Source organism: Limanda limanda, chromosome 11 (genome assembly GCF_963576545.1).
Source record: "Limanda limanda chromosome 11, fLimLim1.1, whole genome shotgun sequence".
Classification (NCBI taxonomy): Eukaryota; Metazoa; Chordata; class Actinopteri; order Pleuronectiformes; family Pleuronectidae; genus Limanda; species Limanda limanda.
The window spans coordinates 15325296-15347004 of record NC_083646.1 but is presented as its reverse complement, the minus strand read 5'-3'; the positions used below and the strand labels follow the sequence as shown (position 1 = coordinate 15347004).

Genomic DNA, 21709 nt, shown 5'->3' with positions numbered 1-21709 from the left:
GATCACAAGCTCTTCAGCAGTTTTATAGTTTGTTTCCTTTGGCAGGGTCTAACAACAGAACCTGGCTGCGGGACCCAGGCCAACTCCTATGAATATTCATCTACTTACACAACCGTTAGCTTAGTGTGAAAATATGAATGTGATGTTGCTGTTTTGTAAACACACAGCTCCTGCAGACTGTACTGGAAACCAGAACAGATGCTACTTTGATCTCTGCATTTTATCGAGGCCCAAACTGTTATTATTCGCCTGGTGCCAATCGCTCACTCGCTCAATCACTTGCTGCTGTCATGTTAGAAATTACAGCCCATCTTTATTCTTTATTACCTCTAATAGTGGAGCTCTGCCTGGCTAAACATGAGAGAAATGGATTATCCGGGCCCCTGGAAGAACATCTTATTTTCTTTCAGAGTGGTGGGCCTACTGTACGTGTCAGTGTCCCAGTTTCACAACCGTATCCTGATGAATGCGGAGAGCAGGTTTATAACTCCTCCTGTCAATTTGTCTGCCATTTGACTCCACGCAGACACAGGAGTCTCAGATCACACTCCATGGCTGACAGCGAGCCCCTAATTTGCATTGCCTACTGATGGCAGTTGCTTTTGATCCCTCTCACCATGCCTAATTAATACAATTTCTCTATGTGGCCCTGGCTCTCTGGATTCTGCCTCTTCTTCACTAGGTACGGCCCTAACTCTCTCTCTCTCTCTCTCTCTGCCTCTGCTGCTCTCTCCAACATCCAGCTTTAAAATGGATGACAAACATATGGGACGCAGAAAACGTCTGAACTCAAAGCAGAAGCGACTTTTCATGCAGTTCCTGACAGGATAGTTTAGACTGGGAGCGGAGAGCTGCCTTCAAAAAGGGAGACGTGCACTTGGATAAAAGTCCTGGTTTATCATCAAAGGCCGTCACGCAGATGTAGAACTGAGAAGCCCTGACAGCTTAACGTTAATGATTTCAATCTTATTTCTGCAGAGCATACAGCACCAATACACTGGCAACAAAAATGCAGGGTGTTTGTAATACTTGTGTCAATAATGGCTGTATCTCACTTAGAAATCCTAGCAACTTCTATACTCAGAGTGGTAGTTTCCATGGTCTTTGTGTGCAGCTCTTATAAGTTTCCTGTTAAAGTACCTGTAAGTCTGTGTGTAAATGAATCCCCTCCCCGTGTGAATCACCGTTGGCACATGCAGTCATATTCCATTGCTTTCAGCCATGTACCTGAACAACAGTTGTGAGGATAAACATCAGGCTTTTGTTTTGTTTGGACATTTCTGACATTTTCAAACAGCTTGAAACGATGATAAAAACCCCTGTAACAATACGGCTTTTGACTTCTCTCCTCTCTCCGTCTTGATTGCCTCTTCACAGCTGCCTGCTTTTGGAGCCACTACAGTCGAAAAGAAAACAAAGGCCTCCAGACAGAGCAATTATGGTTTTATTTACAATCCCCGTTTCTACAACTTGACTTTTCTCCATCTGCCATTTTCTCTTCCCCTCTCTCTCCACTTTGTGATCATCGATCAGATCAGAGGAGAACTTTCTTGTGTGACACATCCCGCACTGAAAACTTCATTGCCTAATGGTAATTGTGGGCGTCAAACAATTAGGCGTAAAAGATACTGTGGCATTAAAGGGATAATTCACAAGCACAATTAAATCATGGATTTATGTGAGAGGGGATATCCCTTCTGGGATTTCTGTAAAACCCAGCACTTTAAAATTAATGAGTATAAATCTTTCATTTGATCTTAATGATAGCCTGCTGCCAGTGAAATCATTCTCTTAAAGATTTTCATGTGAAATGTGCTCAACGAACCACCCAACAGAGGTGGTTTTTACAAGTGACAGAGATGTGATTACACCTGAATAAAGTGTGAGAATAGAGATGAACTTAATGTTTGCTTTTCTTTCACATTCAGGAAACAGCCGACGGAATCCACCTTTGAAGTGGTGGAGTGCAAAAAGAAAAGCTGTTGCCCAACAACAAACAAAGGGCACATTGTCTAAAGCCGACAGCTGACATGCAAAGCAGCAGAGCATTCACAGAATGCAAAACATGTTCATACGAACAATGGAGCCACTGATCTGCTCTTGTAAACTCTGCATATGACCCATACATTTCAAAACTGGATCATCCAACTGCAATATTTGTCTTTAGGGGAAAATAGATGGCAACAATCTCCAAACACACACTTGCAGACATTATAAACTTAAAACTCTTTCGGTCTCCATGCAGGGGTTCTTCCTCATAAAGGAACTACATGGTGTTTGATGCAAAAGTTCTCAATTTGCACACTTTCATTCTTCATTTGTGATATTTTTTGGTTTTACTGGGCAAGATGGAGATAAAATTATCCTCCCGTTACATGTGATGAGCTCCAGTGCATCTTCAATCAGTTTTTTCTGTGAGCATTGTCAGGCCCTGCTCATAATGTGATCGTCATGTGTCTCATAAAATACACTGTATAAAAAACTGACTATGTGTGAAACTACAAAAGCATCTGTGCGCCCCCAGGTGGTGGCCCAAGGGCTTTGTTAAAATCTCCAAACTGCATGCGTTTCAAACAGAGCACACACAAAGTATAAACAGTGTTGTTTATTACAATGTTATATACAAAATAAAGTTGTAATATGCCTATGAGGCTGGAGTTTAAAGAAGATTTGTTGTTAACATAAATATAGAACTGAAACGAAAAACAATCAACATTTTCTTTGAACTTTGGTCAAAGAGAAACAGCTCTTTTTAAAAAGACATGAACAGTATAGGAAAGACAAAACACGGCGAACAGACAGTTAACATTATTAAACAGACAATGGTGTCCTGCACAGAAACTTTTATCCAAATGAAAAAAATACTTTCTGTATTTCTGATGTTTTACTGTCCACTGAGGCCTCTGACCCACCAGTCACTTCTGTCTGACAAGCTGCTTTTTCAGTGGGATATCTCATACAAAACCATCTGCAGACTGAGTCAATATCCATTCACTAACGTTACTGAGAAACTCACTGCTACAGGCACTGTTACAGTTAAAGCATAAAAACATCAAACGATTTGGCAATTGAGAAAAGAGTTAACAATTATTGTCACATAAGAAATTCAGGGATCAGGTGCTCCATGTTGATCCAAACTGTCAAACCGCCTTTACTGAAACTGACATGAAACATTTCATATCACTCTTCTAAAGTACTAGCACCAACAAAATTACCCGGATAAAGACTAGTTACGTATAACATTTGTTAAATAATGTTACTCTTTAATATATTTAACACAGTGATGTCAAATGAATGAATGCAGCTCAATAAACAGACACAAAGGTTCTAGTTTTTCAGAACTGCAGACAAACAGGGCATGGGATCCTGAGCTCATGAACAATCATGTGCCAGCCTTTAGGCGATGTAATGAGTTTCAGAACCCATTGACCAGATTAGCTTTTTCCTCCATCTGTTTATCCACCGCTTGGTCCATAGCCTCTAGAAACCTCTCGAGAGTCACTGTCGGTGACTGCGGGCAAATAAAACTGCATTAAAAAACGATCGGACTCTGTTTCACACGAGCACTCTTTCGGAGAAAATCAAATACTTACCCTCACAAACAGTGCATGGGCCAGAAATGGTAACTTCCTCAGTGCTCTTCCGCTCAAACCTTTGCTTTTTCTGGAAATGAAAAGAAAAACAAAACGGTAGCCTCTGGCTGGTTCACTTCTCACTGTCACTGGATGTACTCAGCACAAGACAGATAATTGGGTGCTATTGCATTAAGTGAGGTTGTACTCACAGAGCCAAGTTCCTCAGGTTCAGGCTGTGTTCAGACACCTCGCTCTTAGCAAACCCCATCGTCTCAAGCTCAAACATGGTAAACAGCTGCTGCCGGGGGTAGATGATCTGGCACTGCATACATTCACATCATGAGGCACAGACACAAACTCACGCTATTTAATCAAACCTTTTGCTTCTGCATTGTTTTCTGCAGCCTGATTAAAATAAAGCTTAACAGCGCTATTTTGTTGTGATGCGTTTATTTAAGTGAATGTTTTGTACCTGAACCCATTAAACTTCACACTTGCATTTCACCTTAATCTTTGAATGAGGTTGAGTGTGTAAGCAGAATGCACTTTGTTACAAATTTCTCAGGAGTTTGTATTTGAATACATAAAAAGATAGTATTTTGGTGATACTCATTTTAATGTATTTTGTATTTGATGTTTTCTGAATCGGAGTCATTGTGATGCTTTGTTTTTAACTTGGAAACCTGAATCTCCCAATTGCACATGGATGTACGTAACTTGATAGGAGCACAACATGACAAAAAGACGAATGAGAGTAAACTTATTACCTTCATCAGCTCTTCTAGGCACGAGAGGTAGATGTTGTAGATGCCCTTCTCGGACGGGGGTCCAATGTACTGCTTGATGTCAGCTCTGTCCACAAATGCCAAGTCAATCTTTTCTGTCACGTTGGAGGTCGTCAAGATCACAACGTTGGAATGTCTGAAATATGAGCCCAAAGGTCAACACAAAGTAATCAATTCAAACAAAAATGAATAGGAAAGAGATTTGAATATCATGTGTATGCTTTGCTTTCTTACCGCTTGATCTGGTCCAGCTGAGTGAGGACAGAATTGACCACTCGAATGGCGTCAGAGGGCTCGGTTCCAGCCTGGCTGGCGTTTCTTGCTGCCGTCAAACTCTCCACCTATTCTCAATCAAGTAGGTTCAATGGAGGAACAGCCTCAGTCACAGCAAAAACATTCCTGGACAAGAAATAACTAACATTTTAGGACTAATCATATTTTCTAGTGAATATGGGAGCAAATAAATTGTCATGCTATAAATACGTTATTATCTGAGGTTCAGATTAAACTAGTTCCAGTTTCAAGATGGTTTCAAACAATTGGATTTTTACCTCATCTATCAGAACAAACACCAGAGCCTCTTTGTCATCGATCAGTTGTTGGATCTTTTGAAACATCTTTGTGACCAGCTTACCGCTCTGCAACAAAGACGCATGATAAACAACCAAAATATTATCAGTTTAATCTCGAAGATCCTTTGATTATTACATCATATTTAAACACTCAAAAAAAGGTGTACCTCTGAGAACCACTTTGAGAATAAACTGTGGCTGTTTATCTCCACAAATTGGCCGTAAGAATACCTGCAGGGGAGAGGAGTGCATGTTAAACTGTAAAGAGCAGGTGTATTAACGGCTGAAGCGGGTTCATTTAAATAACGACCTTACCGACTTGACAGTCTGATTGACAGCTTCTGGGCAAGAGCTTTGCATAGTGACGTTTTCCCTGTGCCCGGGGGTCCTGGATACGACCAAACACAAAAGGGAAAATCTATTAATTTAAACGCCTCATCTTTCACAAGACCTCAATAAACATGACTGTTACAAGTAAATTACCGTGGAGCAGAACAACGCGGTTCCATGAAATCAGGTTGCTATTGACATTTTTGTCTGAGAAGTAAATTGTTGTTGTGACATAATCCAGGAGCTGAAAGAAGTGTATGAGAAAGTGTCGGTAGAGTATGTATGTAATTGTATGAGAAAATCATGCAATCATTTACTTTGTCTCTTAGCTTGTACAATACACAGTTGAGTATACGTCTAATTACCTGGGTTTTGACTCCACTGTCATATACCAGGCTCTCCCAAATCCCATGGAATTCAGCTGTAACAGAAACAGTTATTCAAAGGAATATCCAGATAAATAGTCCCATATTATTGCATTTTAATCAGCCAAAGGTAAAAGGGGTATTTTAAGCAACACAAGAGTGAGATGAATATAAGACGCAAATTATAATAATTAAAGTGAAAATAGGCCTGGTTTATCATTATTATCATAACCTTGCTGTTACATTTATGCTTTACTCCCCCTTTATATATTTAAATATATATATTTATATCACTAGGTTTCCATGACACAGTAACAGGGCTGTAGTCAGGTTTTACCTCAGGCTCTTGCTCAAGCTTCACAGGGTTGTACTTGAGACAGAAGTATTTGGTTAAAAATATTTTGTTGTAAACAATCTGTAAAGCAAGATTTTCCCAGCATGCCGTTCCATTCCATACACGATCCTTCAGTGTTGTTCGTTACCTGCAGGCAACAGCCAGTGATTTGCTGCTGAAAGCTCTTCATCTTCTTCCAAACTGAGGGTGCTGGGTCCATCCTCATTCAGAATGAAGACGTGAATAGAGACAGAGCAGCTTGTCAAATCAAGGGGCTGAGTGAGGAAACAGAGTTGAAAACAAATAAAAGAATAAATATTAACAAGTGCAAAGCATTTCTTTATTATTTCTTTATTAATTTTAAAAATTTTAAAAAAATACTGGCAAGAGAACCCAAATAACAGACCTGTGTTGCCATATCCTCGATATCAACTATAGACACAGACTCCACATGTTTCCTGAGAAAGTCTTCATCAAACTCCTTCCATCTGTAGTTTCCAAAAACCATGCTGTGGCGATTCAGTAGAGCCAGAACATGTATCTTCACCTCAGACAGTTTAGCTGTGCTGAAAAATGAACAACAACAGAAACATATGACAACATGCAACAGAGATCTTCTGTGTAAGAATCTTACAGGACATTCTTTGACTACATTATATACAGCATATCAGTGCATCTCATTCTAACTGACTAACAGCAAGTATGTCTTTTCTGCAGTGGTGGGATCTGTGGTTTGATCAGTACAGGGTTCCCCTCCTGAGGGGATCCTGATTGACCCTGAGTTTAAATGGCGCGTTCAACATTTCATCTGACAACATGATTGGTTGACCAATCGATCAGTTGTTTGAGACTAAATTTATGGGAAAAACTTTAGATAACTGACGACCCCTTTGAATGAAATAAAAAGTAAAGCTTAATTTAAGTTTCACTGTTTAACTTTGGCTTCAGGACACAATGGGGGGTCTTTTCCACAACATTGTGACCTTTATTTGCTGAACAATCAATCATTAAATGAGTTATTAAAAGTTTTTTTGTTAACAATAAAACACTTGTGGCAGATTATTAAAACCTTGTCTGATGTTTATTTGTGAATCACTAACTTTAAATCCAATGACCACAATAGAGACCAAAACAACTGAGATCTTAAACTAGATCAAACCATCATTATAATGATTATGCATTGTGCAAACCCAGTGAATTTAGTGGTGAAGCTGCATGTTGCCGCTTGTTGCAGCTAGTTTATTTGTAAAAGCTTTCTGCAGAAAGGATCACCCTGGCAAGGTGGAGGTTGCAAGTGAGATGAAAAGTGAAGCGTCTGTGCTCATATTTTAGTGTCTCTGTGTTACCAGAAACCACGCGGGGGGTTGAATGTATTGTTCTGTGTCTAGAACACATTGTCTGTAAAGGTGTGTGGTATAGGCGGCATCCTAAATTTGTTGGAGAGGGAATAGTATCATGTATGGTTAGGTTGTTGTGTCAGTCAGCTGGGTCTTTGAACAAAGGACAATCACAGTCCAACCACAGAGCAAAGGTCACTATATAGAATTCAGGTGACCTCAGGATCAACTTCTGGAAGACATGAATAGACAATAGGCTCACATGCTAGAAAGTGGGTGCACCATAAAGTTTATGTCAAGCCGTACCCTAGAGGGAAATGTCTGCTGTAAGCCTAAACTAAGAAGTTAAGTATCTTTCCATTACAGACTTCAGTTGTAGTAAAAACTAAAAAATGTGTTTAATTTGTCCAGTCTGCACTCTTCACTACTGTAAAAAGAACATGTCGGCCTCCGTAGAGAGGACCTGCTCCAGATGAAAATATAAGGTATTTAGATACGAAAGGGCCATTCTAGGTTAAATAAAACAACAATTCATACAATTTAGTTGAAACACACTAATGAAAACATCACTAGTGTGCATTTTATATTAAATTTCTGCCTATAGGTCCCTTTACACCTAAATCTTACACACTGAACCTTTAAAGTGTTTGTCATTACCTGCTCTTAAAGAAAATATTAAAACCCAAACCTTCATTGAGGAGCAGGAATCAGACTTCTTTAATAACATTATTCACTCGTCTAATAATGTGACATTTATCGTGAAAATGACATTGACTGATATAATATTTTGGCTATAGGGTCCAGCCTTAGTTATAGCAGATACTGTTAAACAGCGAAGTATATTTCTAACAATCTAGAGACCCATCTAATGGTACAGTCCCGGCCAGGGGCTCCTGGTTCAGGGTCCAGGTTAAACCACCTGAGCTCACCCACCTGTCAGATCTAACATGGACCTCCACATGGATGTCTTGTTTCTGGTTCCCCACCTCCATCCTGTCCTCCTCCATCCCTGTAAACCTGCGGACACAACATCCAGAGCTTTAACAACAGCAACAGAAAGTTCAGACTCTAAAACCTCAGTTGAAAAACATCTGCTGAACCAAAACGAACTTTGTTTATGTTCCGTAGCAGAGTGAGTGAGTGAAGTTGTAGCTAGCTAACATAGCATGCTAACGTCAAAGCCTCTTCCCGACACTATTTTCCTCGTGAATATAATGGAAACTTTAACTTACGAGCTTTACGTTATCCGTCTGGTTAGCGACGGGACCCGCGGTCGTGTTGAATGAGCCCGGGGGGAGGCTGTCAGGTGGGTCACACAGCCGACAGCTCGTTGAATTCACCGCGCTGTTTCTCTACACCGGAAACACATCGCTCTGCTGGAGGAAGCACTTCCGGCTGCAGCTGGCTCTCCTGCAACGATTTGTTTTGAGTGCGACACTGGAAACCATCGCTCATCACTGGACTAAAACACCCGATAGCTGCAATGGGGAAAAAACACAAGAAACACAAGCCCGAGTGGAGGACAGTAGACGGTACCTGAACGCACCTTTTACCATATGCTGCTTTTACCACAACGCTTTTGTTCGAGCTAGCTTTGTGTTAGCTTTCTCAGGCTAGCCTGTCGATACAATGTTCTGCAGCAGTAAAAATTCCGCTTATAACGTATGTTTCCATTTGTTTTCTGGGTGCGATGTTGAGATGGGGGTAAGACAACTAGTTGTTTACCTTGTATCATATTTTAGATTTTATTTAGCTTGTGGTTAATCACATAATCAGTCAAGCACCAACGAGATGTTTTTCAACAAAACAACACAGTAGAACACAACCCAGTCACACAACATTAAGTATAAGGTTTATTACAGACTTAAAAGATTTGGCAATATTATGCCATCTATTTAGCTTTTTAAGTACCATGACAGTAAACAGTACTCCTATCATAACAATGTTTACGTTGTCTCCATAAGCTGGACAACTCCTTCCATAGATTCCTGTCTCAGCTTCCGTCTTGTTTGTTTTTCGATTGCAGACTATGAGGACAAGGCTCTGGAGAAGCCCCTCAAGCTCGTGCTCAAAGTCGGAGGGAGCGAGGTGACAGAGCAATCCGGTTCGGGCCACGACTCCAGCTACTACGATGACAGATCGGACCATGAGCGAGAGCGCCACAAAGAGAAGAAGAAGAAGAAGAAAAAGAAGTCTGAGAAGGATAAAGACAAGTATGTGAACGACGAGGAGAGACGACGGCGAAAGGTTTGTAGACAGAAGAACATTCATCCACCTGAGTAAACAAATACCTTCTGATTCTGAGAAATAGATTGGTGCTGTATTTTAAAACGACCTTTTCGTTACACAGGATGAAAAAAGGAAGAAGAGGGAGCGAGAGCACAATGAATCCGCGGCAGCAGCTGCGGCTTCCGTCCACACTGGTGTCGCCGTTGAGCCTTTTACGTTGTCAAAAGCTATAAATATCTCTCTAGAGGTGAGGAGACTTTATTTATGCCTGGGAATATGAACGCTACATTTTCAATGACAACTTTGTCTCATCACTCACCTCCTATATGTTTGTCATCAGCCTGAAGAGAAGAAGAGAAAGAAAGAGAGGTTTGAAATAGAGTCTGAAGTGGACGAGTTTCACCCCAATGTGAAGGTGGACGTCGAGCAGCAGGGAGACAGACCGGTCAGAGCATGCAGGACACAACAAGGTAGGACAACATGTTCACTGGCAAAATATCCGATACCTATGGGAGGTAAACATCACTTGACATTTCAGCAATTTTCCAGTCGTAAATCTAAAACGTTTTTATATTTGTGTTTTTCCACAACAGAGAATGAGTGCACACCGCGTCAACAGCTGCTGGAGCACTTCTTACGTCAGCTGCAGAGGTGAGAATTGCAAATTTACTGTAATTTATGCAAACATGTGTAATTTCAGTCCCGTGTCATTGTTTCTAAGAGTTAAAATTCATAAAGAGGTTCGACCATAAAGCTGATATGCTTACACTAGTCACTGAGAATGAATCCTGGTAGTTTGGGGATACGTCTTTTCCTGTTAATCAAACACTATCAGGAAATTATAAGATAACAAATGTCTTGAATCAATGTTCATATTACCATCAAATGCTGCCCAGAACATAAAGCCCTCCCACTTTGGACATTGAGCTTTCTTTTTACACCACGTTCAGGTCATAATTTCATCTTCACATGCAACATCTCCAATGATTCATTTAGTTTGACATGAGTGAATTTGAGCACATACTTTGTCCATTGTGTAAAAAACCCTGATTGATTTTCATATCATTCAACAGAAAAATTTGCATTTGTTGTGTGTAGACTTTCTGTCTGTCTGTTTGAGTAGGCGGGACATGATAGGAACTTTTATTGGACACTATTCTTTTTAAGAGTTGAGTTCTGCTGTGGAAAGTTTTGCTGATGTATTTACTTTACATTGCAAAAAGGGAAATGTGAATAGGGTTGCATTATTTCCTCTAGTGTGCCAAATAACAGCATGAGCAAAATTTATACATATTGATCATAGTGACCTGACAGATAAGGAAAACCGATGCTTAAAAGACAAGTCTAAACAAATCAAGAATCTGCTATTGAATATCACTGGTGCATCACTTGTCTTTCCAGGAAAGACCCCCATGGATTCTTCTCATTTCCTGTAACAGACGCGATTGCTCCTGGTTACTCAACGATCATCAAACATCCTATGGACTTCAGCTCCATTAAAGACAAGATTTTAAACAATGAGTACAACACAGTTACAGAATTCAAGGTGAAGTATATTTATTTCTTCATTTATTTTGAGAGCATCATCAACTTTAAGATTGCTGTGTTTTGCTCAGTGTTTTCACTCATACCTGTTTGCAAACCTTTTGACCTTCAGGGGGACTTTAAACTGATGTGTGACAATGCAATGATGTACAACCGACCAGAGACTGTGTACTATAAGGCTGCCAAGAAACTGCTCCACACAGGATTCAAGATGATGAGCAAGGTAATGAGATTATATGGACGAAAGGCCAAGACACGTTTCCCCTACTATAGTGATTGTAGTATTAGAAACCTTATTTTCCCTATACAATTTCCTACTGTCCTATCGAATCCCTTTTCCTTTCTTGCCTTTAAATTTCCTATCAGGCAGTTCAAGTTAAGTTCTTTCCTTCTCTTCTCCTCTGCTCTGTGTACAGGAGCGTCTGTTAGCTCTGAAACGCAGCATGTCTTTTATGCAAGACATGGATTTCACCCTGCAGGCAGCCATTTTGGGAGATGAAGACCTAACCGCTGATGAAACTCCCCCGGAGATTATCCCCCTCCCAGTGGAATCAGCAAAGAAGTCCAAGAAGCAACCAGTCAAAGACATGAAGGAAGTCAGGTATAACTTATTTGTAATATCTCATAAGTGGGCATTTTTTTCTGTACTCTGCAACTGAGGCTTTGTGATACAGCATCCTGTCAGTGTAATGATCTGGTACCATTGCCTGTTTTTCATAGTTACCTGTATGAACAAGAGGGAAATGCCTGCAGCTTGACTGACAGCACAGCAGAGGAGCATGTCCTGGCTCTGGTTGAACACTCTGCAGATGAAGCCCGGGATCGCATCAACCGATACATGCCAAACTCCAAGGTTTTCAAACTCACTTATTGTGTATACACTTTAATTCTTACAAGATGTGTCTACCAGTTATGAGGTTATTTTATAAGATAATGGCTAAGTAGTAGTAAGACATTCACACTCCTATTAGATGAGGAATATGTTTTATGTGATTTTATATGTTTTTATTATCATTATTATGTGAATGACAATATATTGTCTCTCGTCTGTTTTTCCAGATGGGGCACCTGCGCAAAGAATCCGATGGTTCTCTAATATATACTGTTGTAAATCAGCTTGATCCTGAGGCTGAAGGTTTGCTCTCATTTTGCTGGTCTTTTAAATATCTTTCAAAACACAATGTTGTCCCATGATCTTCACAATATTAACATAATCAGTAAAAAGTATTTTGTCTTGTTTTTAGCAGAGGAGGAGACTCATAAGGTGGACCTGAGTTCTCTGTCAAATAAACTTCTGCCTGGATTAACAACGTTAGGTTTCAAAGATGACAGGAGACACAAAGGTGAAAGTGCACTCTATTATTTAATACATATGTGTCACTTAAACTCTCAAGTAACAACAATAAATATTGGCACAAAGTCTATGGCTTATAATTGGTGTTGCTCTGTGTAGTGACCTTCCTGAGCAGTGCCTACAACACCCAGAGCCTTCAGAAGAACTCCGTCTATCCAGACCTGCTGCCTGATGAGGTGGACTTGCTCTATTCAGCCTATGGAGATGACACAGGGGTACAATGTGCTTTGAGGTAAGGGATTATTTTTTGTCTTAACTTCTGTAGAGACGAAAGTATACTCACTTTCAGCTTGTCATTTTGTTTCTTTTGTTTTTGTATGACTATGAAGTATACAGGAGTTTGTCAAGGGCTGTGGAAGTGCCACTAAGCATTGGGTTGATGGCCTTTTGGACAAGATGACCGCAGATGATCACACTCCAGCTGTCAATCAGATCCGGCTGGTATATAATATTTGGATTTAAGCAATTTACACAGATTATCAAAATCCAATACATCCATCACCCACTCTCTAAGATTGCATAGAAACATGTTGTTTCTGTTTGTGTAAATTATACTTCTTTATGTTTCAGAAAAGAAACATGATGCTAAAACCTGATGAAACCAAATCTAACATTTGTGATATACAGGTATGCTGTAGCTTGTAAAACATAACATTGCACTAAGTAATATTTACTGTCTGACTAACTCAGAGCGTTTTCCTTCAGATGGCAGATGGCAGTGGCTTGGGAGAGAGCGGCTCAGTCTTGGACTTCATGTCAATGAAGAACTATCCTGATATGTCCCTGGATATTTCCATGCTTAACGCATTGGGTGATTATCTTCTGTCAACATTAAGGCTGCATTTACATACACATTATTAATCCAGTCACACAATTAAGCTAGTTATTGAGTAAGGATAATAATCCAGCCCCCCTCCATGTGAGCAAATGGGACATGGGCCAAACTAAAAAGATAAAATACATACCAATTTAAGTATTTCCAAAGAGGGTTTCTGTCATTTAAGTTGTTTTTTTTATCACTGGGGACTTTTCAGGTATTCATTTAAATGATAAGTTTGGTTTTTAATATATTATTTGATTCTAAAAAATAAAGTCGGACCGTGAATTGCGTCACCAGTGCAAGATGGCAACGCTCTCATCCGGAATATTTTGATTCATTTTTGTGCAAGTGAAGAAGCATCGACCATCTTTATTTACAGTTAATGGTGAAACTGAATTGCTACTTTCTTTACTGACTATTTGAAAATATTCATTCAGCTTATTAGTGCCTTAGAGGTCATTACAACCTGTATTGAAATAACACATATTTATAAGCAAAATATATAGATATAAAAACTTGTATACCTACATTTTTTAGTTCTCCATTCAGTTAATTTCCTATAGGGATCGTCCTTTTATCTTTTTTAATCAGGTAAAACAGTGAAAAAGGAGCCTGGAAATGAGGAAAGCCAGCAGGATTTTAACGATGCAGATAAACTCCTGCAGGAGTTCCAGGAGGCCCAGGCGGACAGAGTGGGCTCCAGACCCTCGTCCAACCTCTCTTCCCTCTCCAATGCCTCTGAGAGAGACCAGCACCACCTAGGTAAACTTCCATGATCATATGCTGCTCAGCTCCTCGGTGAATGCCAGATAAATGTTACGCCTCCCTCCACTTTGCTGAAACATTTTTATTGCCTTCCACACAACAGTAACATCAGCCCCCTAACAACCATGTTTTCTTTTATCCACAGGGAGCCCATCACACCTGGGTGTTGGGGACCAGTCAGACATGGTTCACGATCCGTACGAGTTCCTTCAATCTCCGGAGCCAGAGAGCTCTGCCAACAGCTGACCACACACACTGCCGTTTTCTTACCCGGGTGTTAACAGCACTCTGCTCTGTTGGACTGTCTAAACACCGTGGAGACAGCGTCGCCTCTAATCTGTTTTACAGACTGAATATGATTGTACAGACTGTTTGTAGTGTAATTGTGTGTTTCTTTTGCATCTGAAAAATAAACGATTGCACCTGTATTTATAAATGTGTGGTTTACTTGTTTGTTTTTTGGACAACATCGAATGCAAAAGCTGACGACCCCGAATACACTTGCGGCGAGACTCAAGATGCACTGCTGACTCTTGATGTTTCAGATATTTGCAGGATGTCGGGGGGGATAGGGAAGTGAAAGAACTAAAATCTGCATAATGTAACATGAATAACTTGGAGATAAAAGTTAACCATTAAAATCTGGGCTGTTAGAAAGCAGAAGTGCAATAGGTGCTTATCTGTGTTTGCACCTCCTGCCTGTTGCCGGTGTCAACAAAGCACAGGGTACCTGGGTCCTAGCTTCTATTCTCCTGGGCTGAAGGAGACACACGTAAGAGTTTGACAGACGAGCTGTGTTTCCAGTCAGTGAAGAAAGAGCCTTGGTGATCAGTCAGTGTCGAGCAGGGCTGCAGTGCGCCTGCGCGGCCGCTCGGTTTCCATAGCGCTGCTCAGACCTGCTGAGTGAGTTGATTCTTCAACTTCTGACTCGCGTCCTCAGGAGAAACCAGGACGATGAGCGAGTTCCACCGTTTTTACGACCGTTTCTTATCCGATTCTCTTTATTCCTAAGGTTTGCGTTTGTCGATCATGGGAAATCTATTTTTTTAAAGCACCTGCTCGGGCGACGAACTAATCGAGGAGAATCCAGCGGTGGAAATCTGCGTTTTTATTTGACGAGGAACATTTTTTATTTGATCTAATCATCGCGTCCTTTCACCGGAGAAAGTAAGTAAATCCTCTGTGTTCCTCGTACAAAACAAAAACTTCATGCGAACCTGTTTCCCTTATTATGACAATATGTTTATTATTGACGTGATTTTCATTGTTTATTCTAATCCAGGATCTCTGTGTGAACCACTTTCAAACAGACCATATTTAATTTCACATTTAACTTGTAGCTTCAGCTGTAAAAGTAAAAACTCAAAGCCAAACAATAAAATGGGTATTTCCTCTTTTTACTTGGAGTTCACTCAGGCCTATAGTGCATTAGGCTATTAATTGATTTAAACATCGATATATGTCATATATTTATATATTTGACTGGTTTGTAGCTCATATAAGAAGTGAGTTTGAGTGCAGCTCAACGGTTGTGTAAGACATCAGGTCAAAAGCAAAACATGTGATTACAAAGCATTTTAACAGTGACTAGGATGTTCTGAGAATCAGCTGTTGTCTTTCAGTTTTCATCTCATTTATTTATGTGTACTGGTGCCTTGATTAATACGAGACCCTCCTCCTTTATCATTGTATACACAGTTGCCAGGTTATAGGATGCACCCCTCTAAGAATAATAATACAAAAGGCCAGCCATTCATCCTATCCTCTTTAAGGTAGTTTGATCGCTTCTTCTGTTGTAACAGATTGGTGTTTACTCTGTAGTCACAGTATTCAATCATTTTTGAATGTAGATTTAAACTGCTCTATATGTTAAAGGTAGGTGTGGCTCAAAGTCACTATCATTAACACTCAGCTCATTTAACTAACTAATTTCCCCAGCAAATGTGGTCACACGCTTTGCTGCAGCGACACTGACTCGTGTTCCTGGGGCTGTGGACGATGGCTGGAGGGACAGACTCTACAGGCTGTGCCTCTTCTCTTATGTCTTGTTGTTTTCTGGCACCTGTCTAGAGATGAGCTGCTTCAGTGAGAGGCGAAGACGCACATCTCCCATGGGGGGCAGCAGCCGAAACGAGCTGGTCCCCTCCAAACTTCCCAGGATGAACGGGTGGTCGTGGCCCCCTCAGGCCTTCCAAGTGGTCGGCTGGTTGGTGTACAGCTTCTTCGCCATAGTCGGATTCGGCATCTACATCCCTCTTCTTCCTCTGCCGTGGAACCAAGTGCTCTACTCTGTATCCTTTAACATGAGACCTGGCTGTTACTGTAGCTGTGGGTGTAGCAGAGGCTCATTTAGAGCTGAATATGGAGCAGACATTATCCCCTGCTGTGGTTTTCTTTGTGCCGCTTACATCATATGACAAGGATGCTGTTGTGTGGGCTCAGTGTATGGGCTTCAGTCACATCAGACATGACTCTGTCTCTGTTTCTGTGGTCTTCATTATGCCCAGTAGACATACTCACTGGTGCTTTTGTCACATGTTGAATGCTGCGTGATGTAAAAACACTAGTTTATTTAACCCAAGCTTTACTCAGCCATAAAAACAGTTGACTTCTCCAGATCTGACTTTATTTCTGTCACAAAAGATCCACTTGTGGGCAATAGTTTGCAGTTTCTGGTTCAATTTGACTTTGACTTAATTTCACATTTATATATGTATTTTTTAAATCTTCGCCAATGGAGTGGTGTTTTAATCTGCATTTGTTTGTCAGTAAGCAGGATTACACAAACTACTTTATGACCATGAGCCTTGGTGGAAGTATGAACTATCAGTCAGGGAAGAACCCACTAAATTCTAGCATGGATCCAGATCAAGGTCCAGATCCAGGAATTAAAAAATTATTTTATAAGGGGACTGTTGGGCATTGGCAGAGTTATGAGTTCCACTGATTGCCATTCTACTGCTGTTCTATTATTAGTATTATTTTTCTTGACTCAAGTTTTGTATAGCTGACGGGCATAGCATTTATCGTGCACCTTTTGGCGCACATTGCTGCCGTCACTATAGACCCAGCGGACGCCAGCGTCAGGGCCAAGCAGAGCTACTCCAGCCCAAAGCCACTTTTTGATCGGAAAAACCAGCTGCATGTCATCCAGGACCTGCACTGCTATCTATGTGATGTCAAGGTGTATGTATTCACTGAAAAATGCACACTTTAATGAAATACAACTTTTCAAGTCAGTAAGGATATGAAATTTACAGAAAAGTGTTTTAAGGGTGTAAATCTTCATCTGTCTTCATGTAGTGGCCCCAAAGTGAAACACTGTGGTGTTTGCAACAAATGTGTGGAAGACTTTGATCACCATTGCAAATGGCTGAACAACTGCGTGGGCAGGAGAAACTACTGGTAAGACTATTTTGACATCCCCTATGAAATGTGGCGTGTTCCTGTATATACACATAACACCAGGTTTTGTTTACTGCTTTCAGGTGCTTCTTTGTGGCACTGTGCTCTGCTACGATGGGTTCGTTCCTGCTCGTTGTTGTCATCTTCTTCATCTTTATTCAGCATTACCTGGACCCAAACACTCTAAGAACTGCTCCACAGTTTGGTAGTGAGTCACCCCGACCTTTGGACTCTCTTTATCTGACTAAATCCAAGGCAGAGGAACATATTTGAATATTGTCTCTCTGTAATTTGCATCATTAAAAGCATCGTGTGTGTGTTTCCACAGGTATGCTCGGGAATGGGACCTGGCTGGCGTTTATACCATTAGCACCCATAAAGACTAGTTCAGCTGGTCTCCTCATATTGGCCTTTATAACAGTGATGCTGTGCATCGTCTGCCTGCTGCTGCTCTGTCATCTGCTTGGTTTTCACTTTTATCTCTGTGAGTCACAATCATTCAAATGTACATCAGATAAATCTCGTTCTACCCATTCATTAGAGCTCATAGTATCCCTCTGTTTCTCTGTACAGTTTCTAAAGGAATAAGCACCTATGATTATGTAAAGATGCAGCGCCAGAAAGAAGCTAGAATCATAGACAATGAAGCAGGACAATCCAATGATGCCAAAACTCATAACAAGGACCCAGAGGTGAGGCCTGCTCTTTGCTTCTCACTGTTGATCACTTGTTTATTTCTTAATGTCTGTAGAATCATGTTTTTTTTCATCTTTTACAGAACCAAGATCACTCAATTGACTGTGAGCCTGCATTATCACAGAGTTCAAGGTAAAACTGATTCCTTACAGTTGTTGTTTCACACATTAAACATAACTACATTTAGTAGATCCCTTTCATGTCAATGCATTTGACACATCCCTTCTTTGGGAACAAAACGTTTTGAAAAATGTAATCTGTGAAGAGAAATGCAGACTTTTTTCTTCTTTTCTGTAGTACCTGCAAATTTGATGATGGAGTCCCCCTTAGCAGCAGAATTCCCGGGTCCATATGTACAGAGGTAAGGACGTATGACCTTTCAAATGGTTTTTCATGCACTAAATGGGTGATATAGCATTTAAACATGTCTTTGAAACAGCTGGAAAACCTCAAGAAATCAACGGAGAAGGAGAATCGTTTTCATTATGGAACAGAAAACCCCACAGAGAAGACAGAAAGTAGGTACTGGAGTACACTCATCCCCATCTTAATTATGTCTTGTGTCAATCTTAGTAACAAAAATAGAGGAAAAGAAATATAAATGTCTTAAAAGACAAAAAAAATGTCCTACAGCACAGGAAATCAGTGAGTTTAACAAACATGTTTTACGGTATGAATTTCATTGAAGCTTATACATTTATAAAGAACATTAGCTCACGCAGCTTGTAAATAATCCTTGTTCCTGTCTTGTTTCCTGTTCTAAAAAGGGGAAATAAATGACATAAATTGCTGGAGGCCTAGTGCTGATGAAGAGCCTCAGAGCCCCAGTGTGCAGTCTGTGGACAGTGTTCCTGTGGTGCAGGACCCTCTGGGCAGCTCAGTTATGACTCCAGACGATACGTGATAGGAACTGACGTGTGATGAACAGCAGGGGCCGATGATATGCTGCTTTCAGGGACCATGTATTATGGATCTTTGCATCACGAAACTGAGCGGCATGGACACATTGTTGACATGGACAGAGGACATCATGGACGTCGCCGCACAGTTTGTTACTGTTTTTTTAAATTTTCATCTAGTGGACATTTTTTATGAAGGACAATTGTGGACCTGTTCTTGTTTTTGTAATCTACACTGTGTTTTAATGTCAGATGAATTATTTAAAGCCTGTTTTTATGTCACCGACTTGCACAGAAAGTCAGAAAGTCCAGCGCACATACACTTATATTCAACCTGGGTCACATAGATACAACAATGCGTAGGAACTATTTATCTTCCTGAAAAGCTGAAACATAATATTTGAGTTTACTGTTCATATTCTGAGCCAGATGGGTTTCATCTAGGCATTTCCCCCCTGTCATTTTATCTGGAGACCAAAGAGAGAACCTGAAATGACAAAACACTCCCTCTAACTCATGTAGTGGATAAGATAGAAGTTTGAAAATGAGGCAGTCGTTCAGCTTTCGGTTAACTGTTGATATCACAAACCCATTGGTGCTTTGTGTCTTTTTTTTAATAGCTGAATTTGGTAGTAAACTATATAAACAGACCATATTCTCTACACTATTTTTCTTCTTGAGCTTCTTTACCACACATAGACAACCAATCATATCCAGATTGTGGGTATTCCTGGTTTCTGTCTATATATTCTGAGATAAACAGGTATTTACTGGTTGAATTTACCTCAAAACATGTGTTTGCCCGTAGCTGCTGAGCATGCTCAGCTAAAAGAAAAAGCCTCTGTGTGTTGCTAATCTACTTTTAACTGAAATATTTCCTAATGCACTTTAAAGTAAAATGCTATTCTGGCAAAAAATCTTAACCATTTGTTTTTAGATAACACACTAACTAAAACAGTTTGAGAGCAGAGTGACTCACTGTTATTTTAGTAGGGTAGTTAAGTAGTTAAGTGTTACCCGGCAGCAGGATTTGTCTAAAAGATAAGGATTTGGTGAATACACAAACAGGACTAACAATAATTACCAAAAGTGAATAAACAAGAATGACTTATCTTGAACGACATGTCCACTGTGTTTGGCATAACCTAAATCTGTTTAACACCAGATATCAGGTATCCAGGAGACTGTCAAAGTATATTTATACGTATTGTGTCCGTAAGAACAACTGCTCTGTTCTCAAGAGAATCAGCCTTAAGCTCTGCAGCTCTGTAGCTCCACAGCACCTGGTGGCTTTTGTGCTCACAGCTACTTTTAAAATGTTTGCTCTCATCTGTGGCCTTAATGTGATTGGAGCCAGTGTAAAGAAACCTACACAGTGAGTGATCCTAGCATCGCTGTTTGTTTCCTAAAAGGAACAGTCATATTTGAATCAAAAAGTACATGAATTATACATTATAATTAGGACTTGTGTTTTTAAGTTGATTTTTAAACAAGGGTCTACCTGGGTGGTTTAGGTTTCATCGGTTTGTTTCAGAGAGAAGTACCTGTCATGTGCTTATCTAATGGGGCCAGTCTCTTCCTCCTTCATAGATGTTATAGGGCAAAAATATATTGTTCAGTCATCTCTTATCATGGCTTGAATTACTTGACAGGGGCCTGATGGGCCTTTATTTCATAGCACATCAGAAAGCTGCTCCTATATCACATTGACAATGACTCAGTTCTGTTCCATGTTGTGATTGCATGGCTCATGCACTGAAACCAAATCAGCAAATAAAACACCATCTCTGATTGTGTTATTTACATCGGCGCTGTACCTGCTATAACCACTGTATTGTATTGTATTGTATTGCATTGTATTGTTTTGTCACAAGTCATGGTCTATCCATTTGTAAGATATAATCTGACTCCTTATTAATTATTTGTCTCAGAGGCAAATTTTGTGAGTGTAACATCAGAAACAAACATAGGACTTTATCAGTATGAAATAAAAAAATAAGACTATTAATCCATGTTGCAATCACACAACTCAAAGAGGTTTTTAAATAGTAAGTATTTCCCCTATCTATTTATTTTCTGTCTAAACAGGAGGAAGGACAAGGACCAGAGAAAAGGTTAGCCTCATGACCTTACACCTACATGGGATGTGTTTTAAACGTTTGTTATCCATAGAAGAACTGTTTATTTTTTCCTGTACAGGTTTTATTGTAAAAGCTGATTTCACAAATGTGGCACCGAGACTGTTCAACTGTTGACTGTGATAGTAAAGTGACTTTTTTAAACCTACTTCTCACCACAGTGTGGCGCAATTGAATTCTTGCTCAAGAATATTATGTCATCGAGTGTTTACACCATGCCTGCTCTCATCACGATGAGTTCTGTCGCAGATCTGAGCCTTTTTCTCTTCGCTCACGTATTTACATCATGTATTTACCACTGTCCCTCTGTCTTTGAGTTGCACCTGTGAGAGTCTGCTACACCTTTTTTATTTGAACCCTGAGGGTGGAGATGGGATTACATAATGTCCATCCACATCCAGACACGAGGCTGCCACTGGTTGTGTAACACATGAGTGTGCTGGACATCAGTGGAGTCAGGTCCATTGGACAGACATGTATATATTCTAGAGGGGATTTTTAAAATGTATTTAGCCATTAGAGAGTTTCTCATTATTATATGAAGTCTCTAGTTAGTGATC

General features: G+C 40.2%; 3 protein-coding genes across 6 annotated transcripts; 2 read left to right on the top strand and 1 right to left on the bottom strand.

The window, feature by feature from the left end:
* Window positions 1–3347: 3347 nt before the first annotated feature.
* On the bottom strand, window positions 3348–8588 carry trip13 (thyroid hormone receptor interactor 13). Its single transcript, XM_061081898.1, has 14 exons — window positions 8531–8588; window positions 8232–8315; window positions 6368–6527; window positions 6110–6236; window positions 5628–5683; window positions 5416–5506; window positions 5248–5320; window positions 5100–5163; window positions 4912–4998; window positions 4595–4701; window positions 4343–4496; window positions 3785–3897; window positions 3594–3663; window positions 3348–3511 (listed from the first exon to the last, which is right to left on the bottom strand). The coding sequence occupies exons 2-14, from the start codon at window positions 8303–8305 to the stop codon at window positions 3416–3418; spliced, it is 1272 nt and encodes a 423-aa protein (XP_060937881.1). The 5' UTR covers window positions 8306–8315; window positions 8531–8588; the 3' UTR covers window positions 3348–3415.
* A 116-nt stretch (window positions 8589–8704) lies between these two features.
* brd9 (bromodomain containing 9) lies at window positions 8705–14439 on the top strand. Of its 4 annotated transcripts, none has more exons than XM_061081744.1 (17): window positions 8705–8830; window positions 9325–9545; window positions 9649–9774; window positions 9868–9997; window positions 10121–10178; window positions 10929–11073; window positions 11185–11295; window positions 11552–11673; window positions 11793–11925; window positions 12132–12207; window positions 12320–12415; window positions 12526–12658; window positions 12756–12867; window positions 12997–13053; window positions 13132–13237; window positions 13838–14008; window positions 14157–14439. In XM_061081744.1, exons 1-17 carry the CDS (start codon window positions 8782–8784, stop codon window positions 14255–14257), a joined length of 1947 nt encoding a protein of 648 aa, XP_060937727.1. In that variant the 5' UTR covers window positions 8705–8781; the 3' UTR covers window positions 14258–14439. The 4 variants fall into 4 exon arrangements, with proteins under 4 accessions (XP_060937727.1, XP_060937726.1, XP_060937725.1 ...); XM_061081743.1 differs by having other exon boundaries at window positions 12317–12415; XM_061081742.1 differs by having other exon boundaries at window positions 11489–11673.
* Window positions 14440–16083: 1644 nt separating this feature from the next.
* zdhhc11 (zinc finger DHHC-type containing 11) lies at window positions 16084–21255 on the top strand. Its single transcript, XM_061081745.1, has 10 exons — window positions 16084–16302; window positions 17019–17197; window positions 17315–17416; window positions 17500–17624; window positions 17745–17900; window positions 17990–18108; window positions 18195–18244; window positions 18410–18473; window positions 18552–18630; window positions 18880–21255. The coding sequence occupies exons 1-10, from the start codon at window positions 16084–16086 to the stop codon at window positions 19014–19016; spliced, it is 1230 nt and encodes a 409-aa protein (XP_060937728.1). The 3' UTR covers window positions 19017–21255.
* The last annotated feature ends 454 nt before the right edge of the window (window positions 21256–21709 follow it).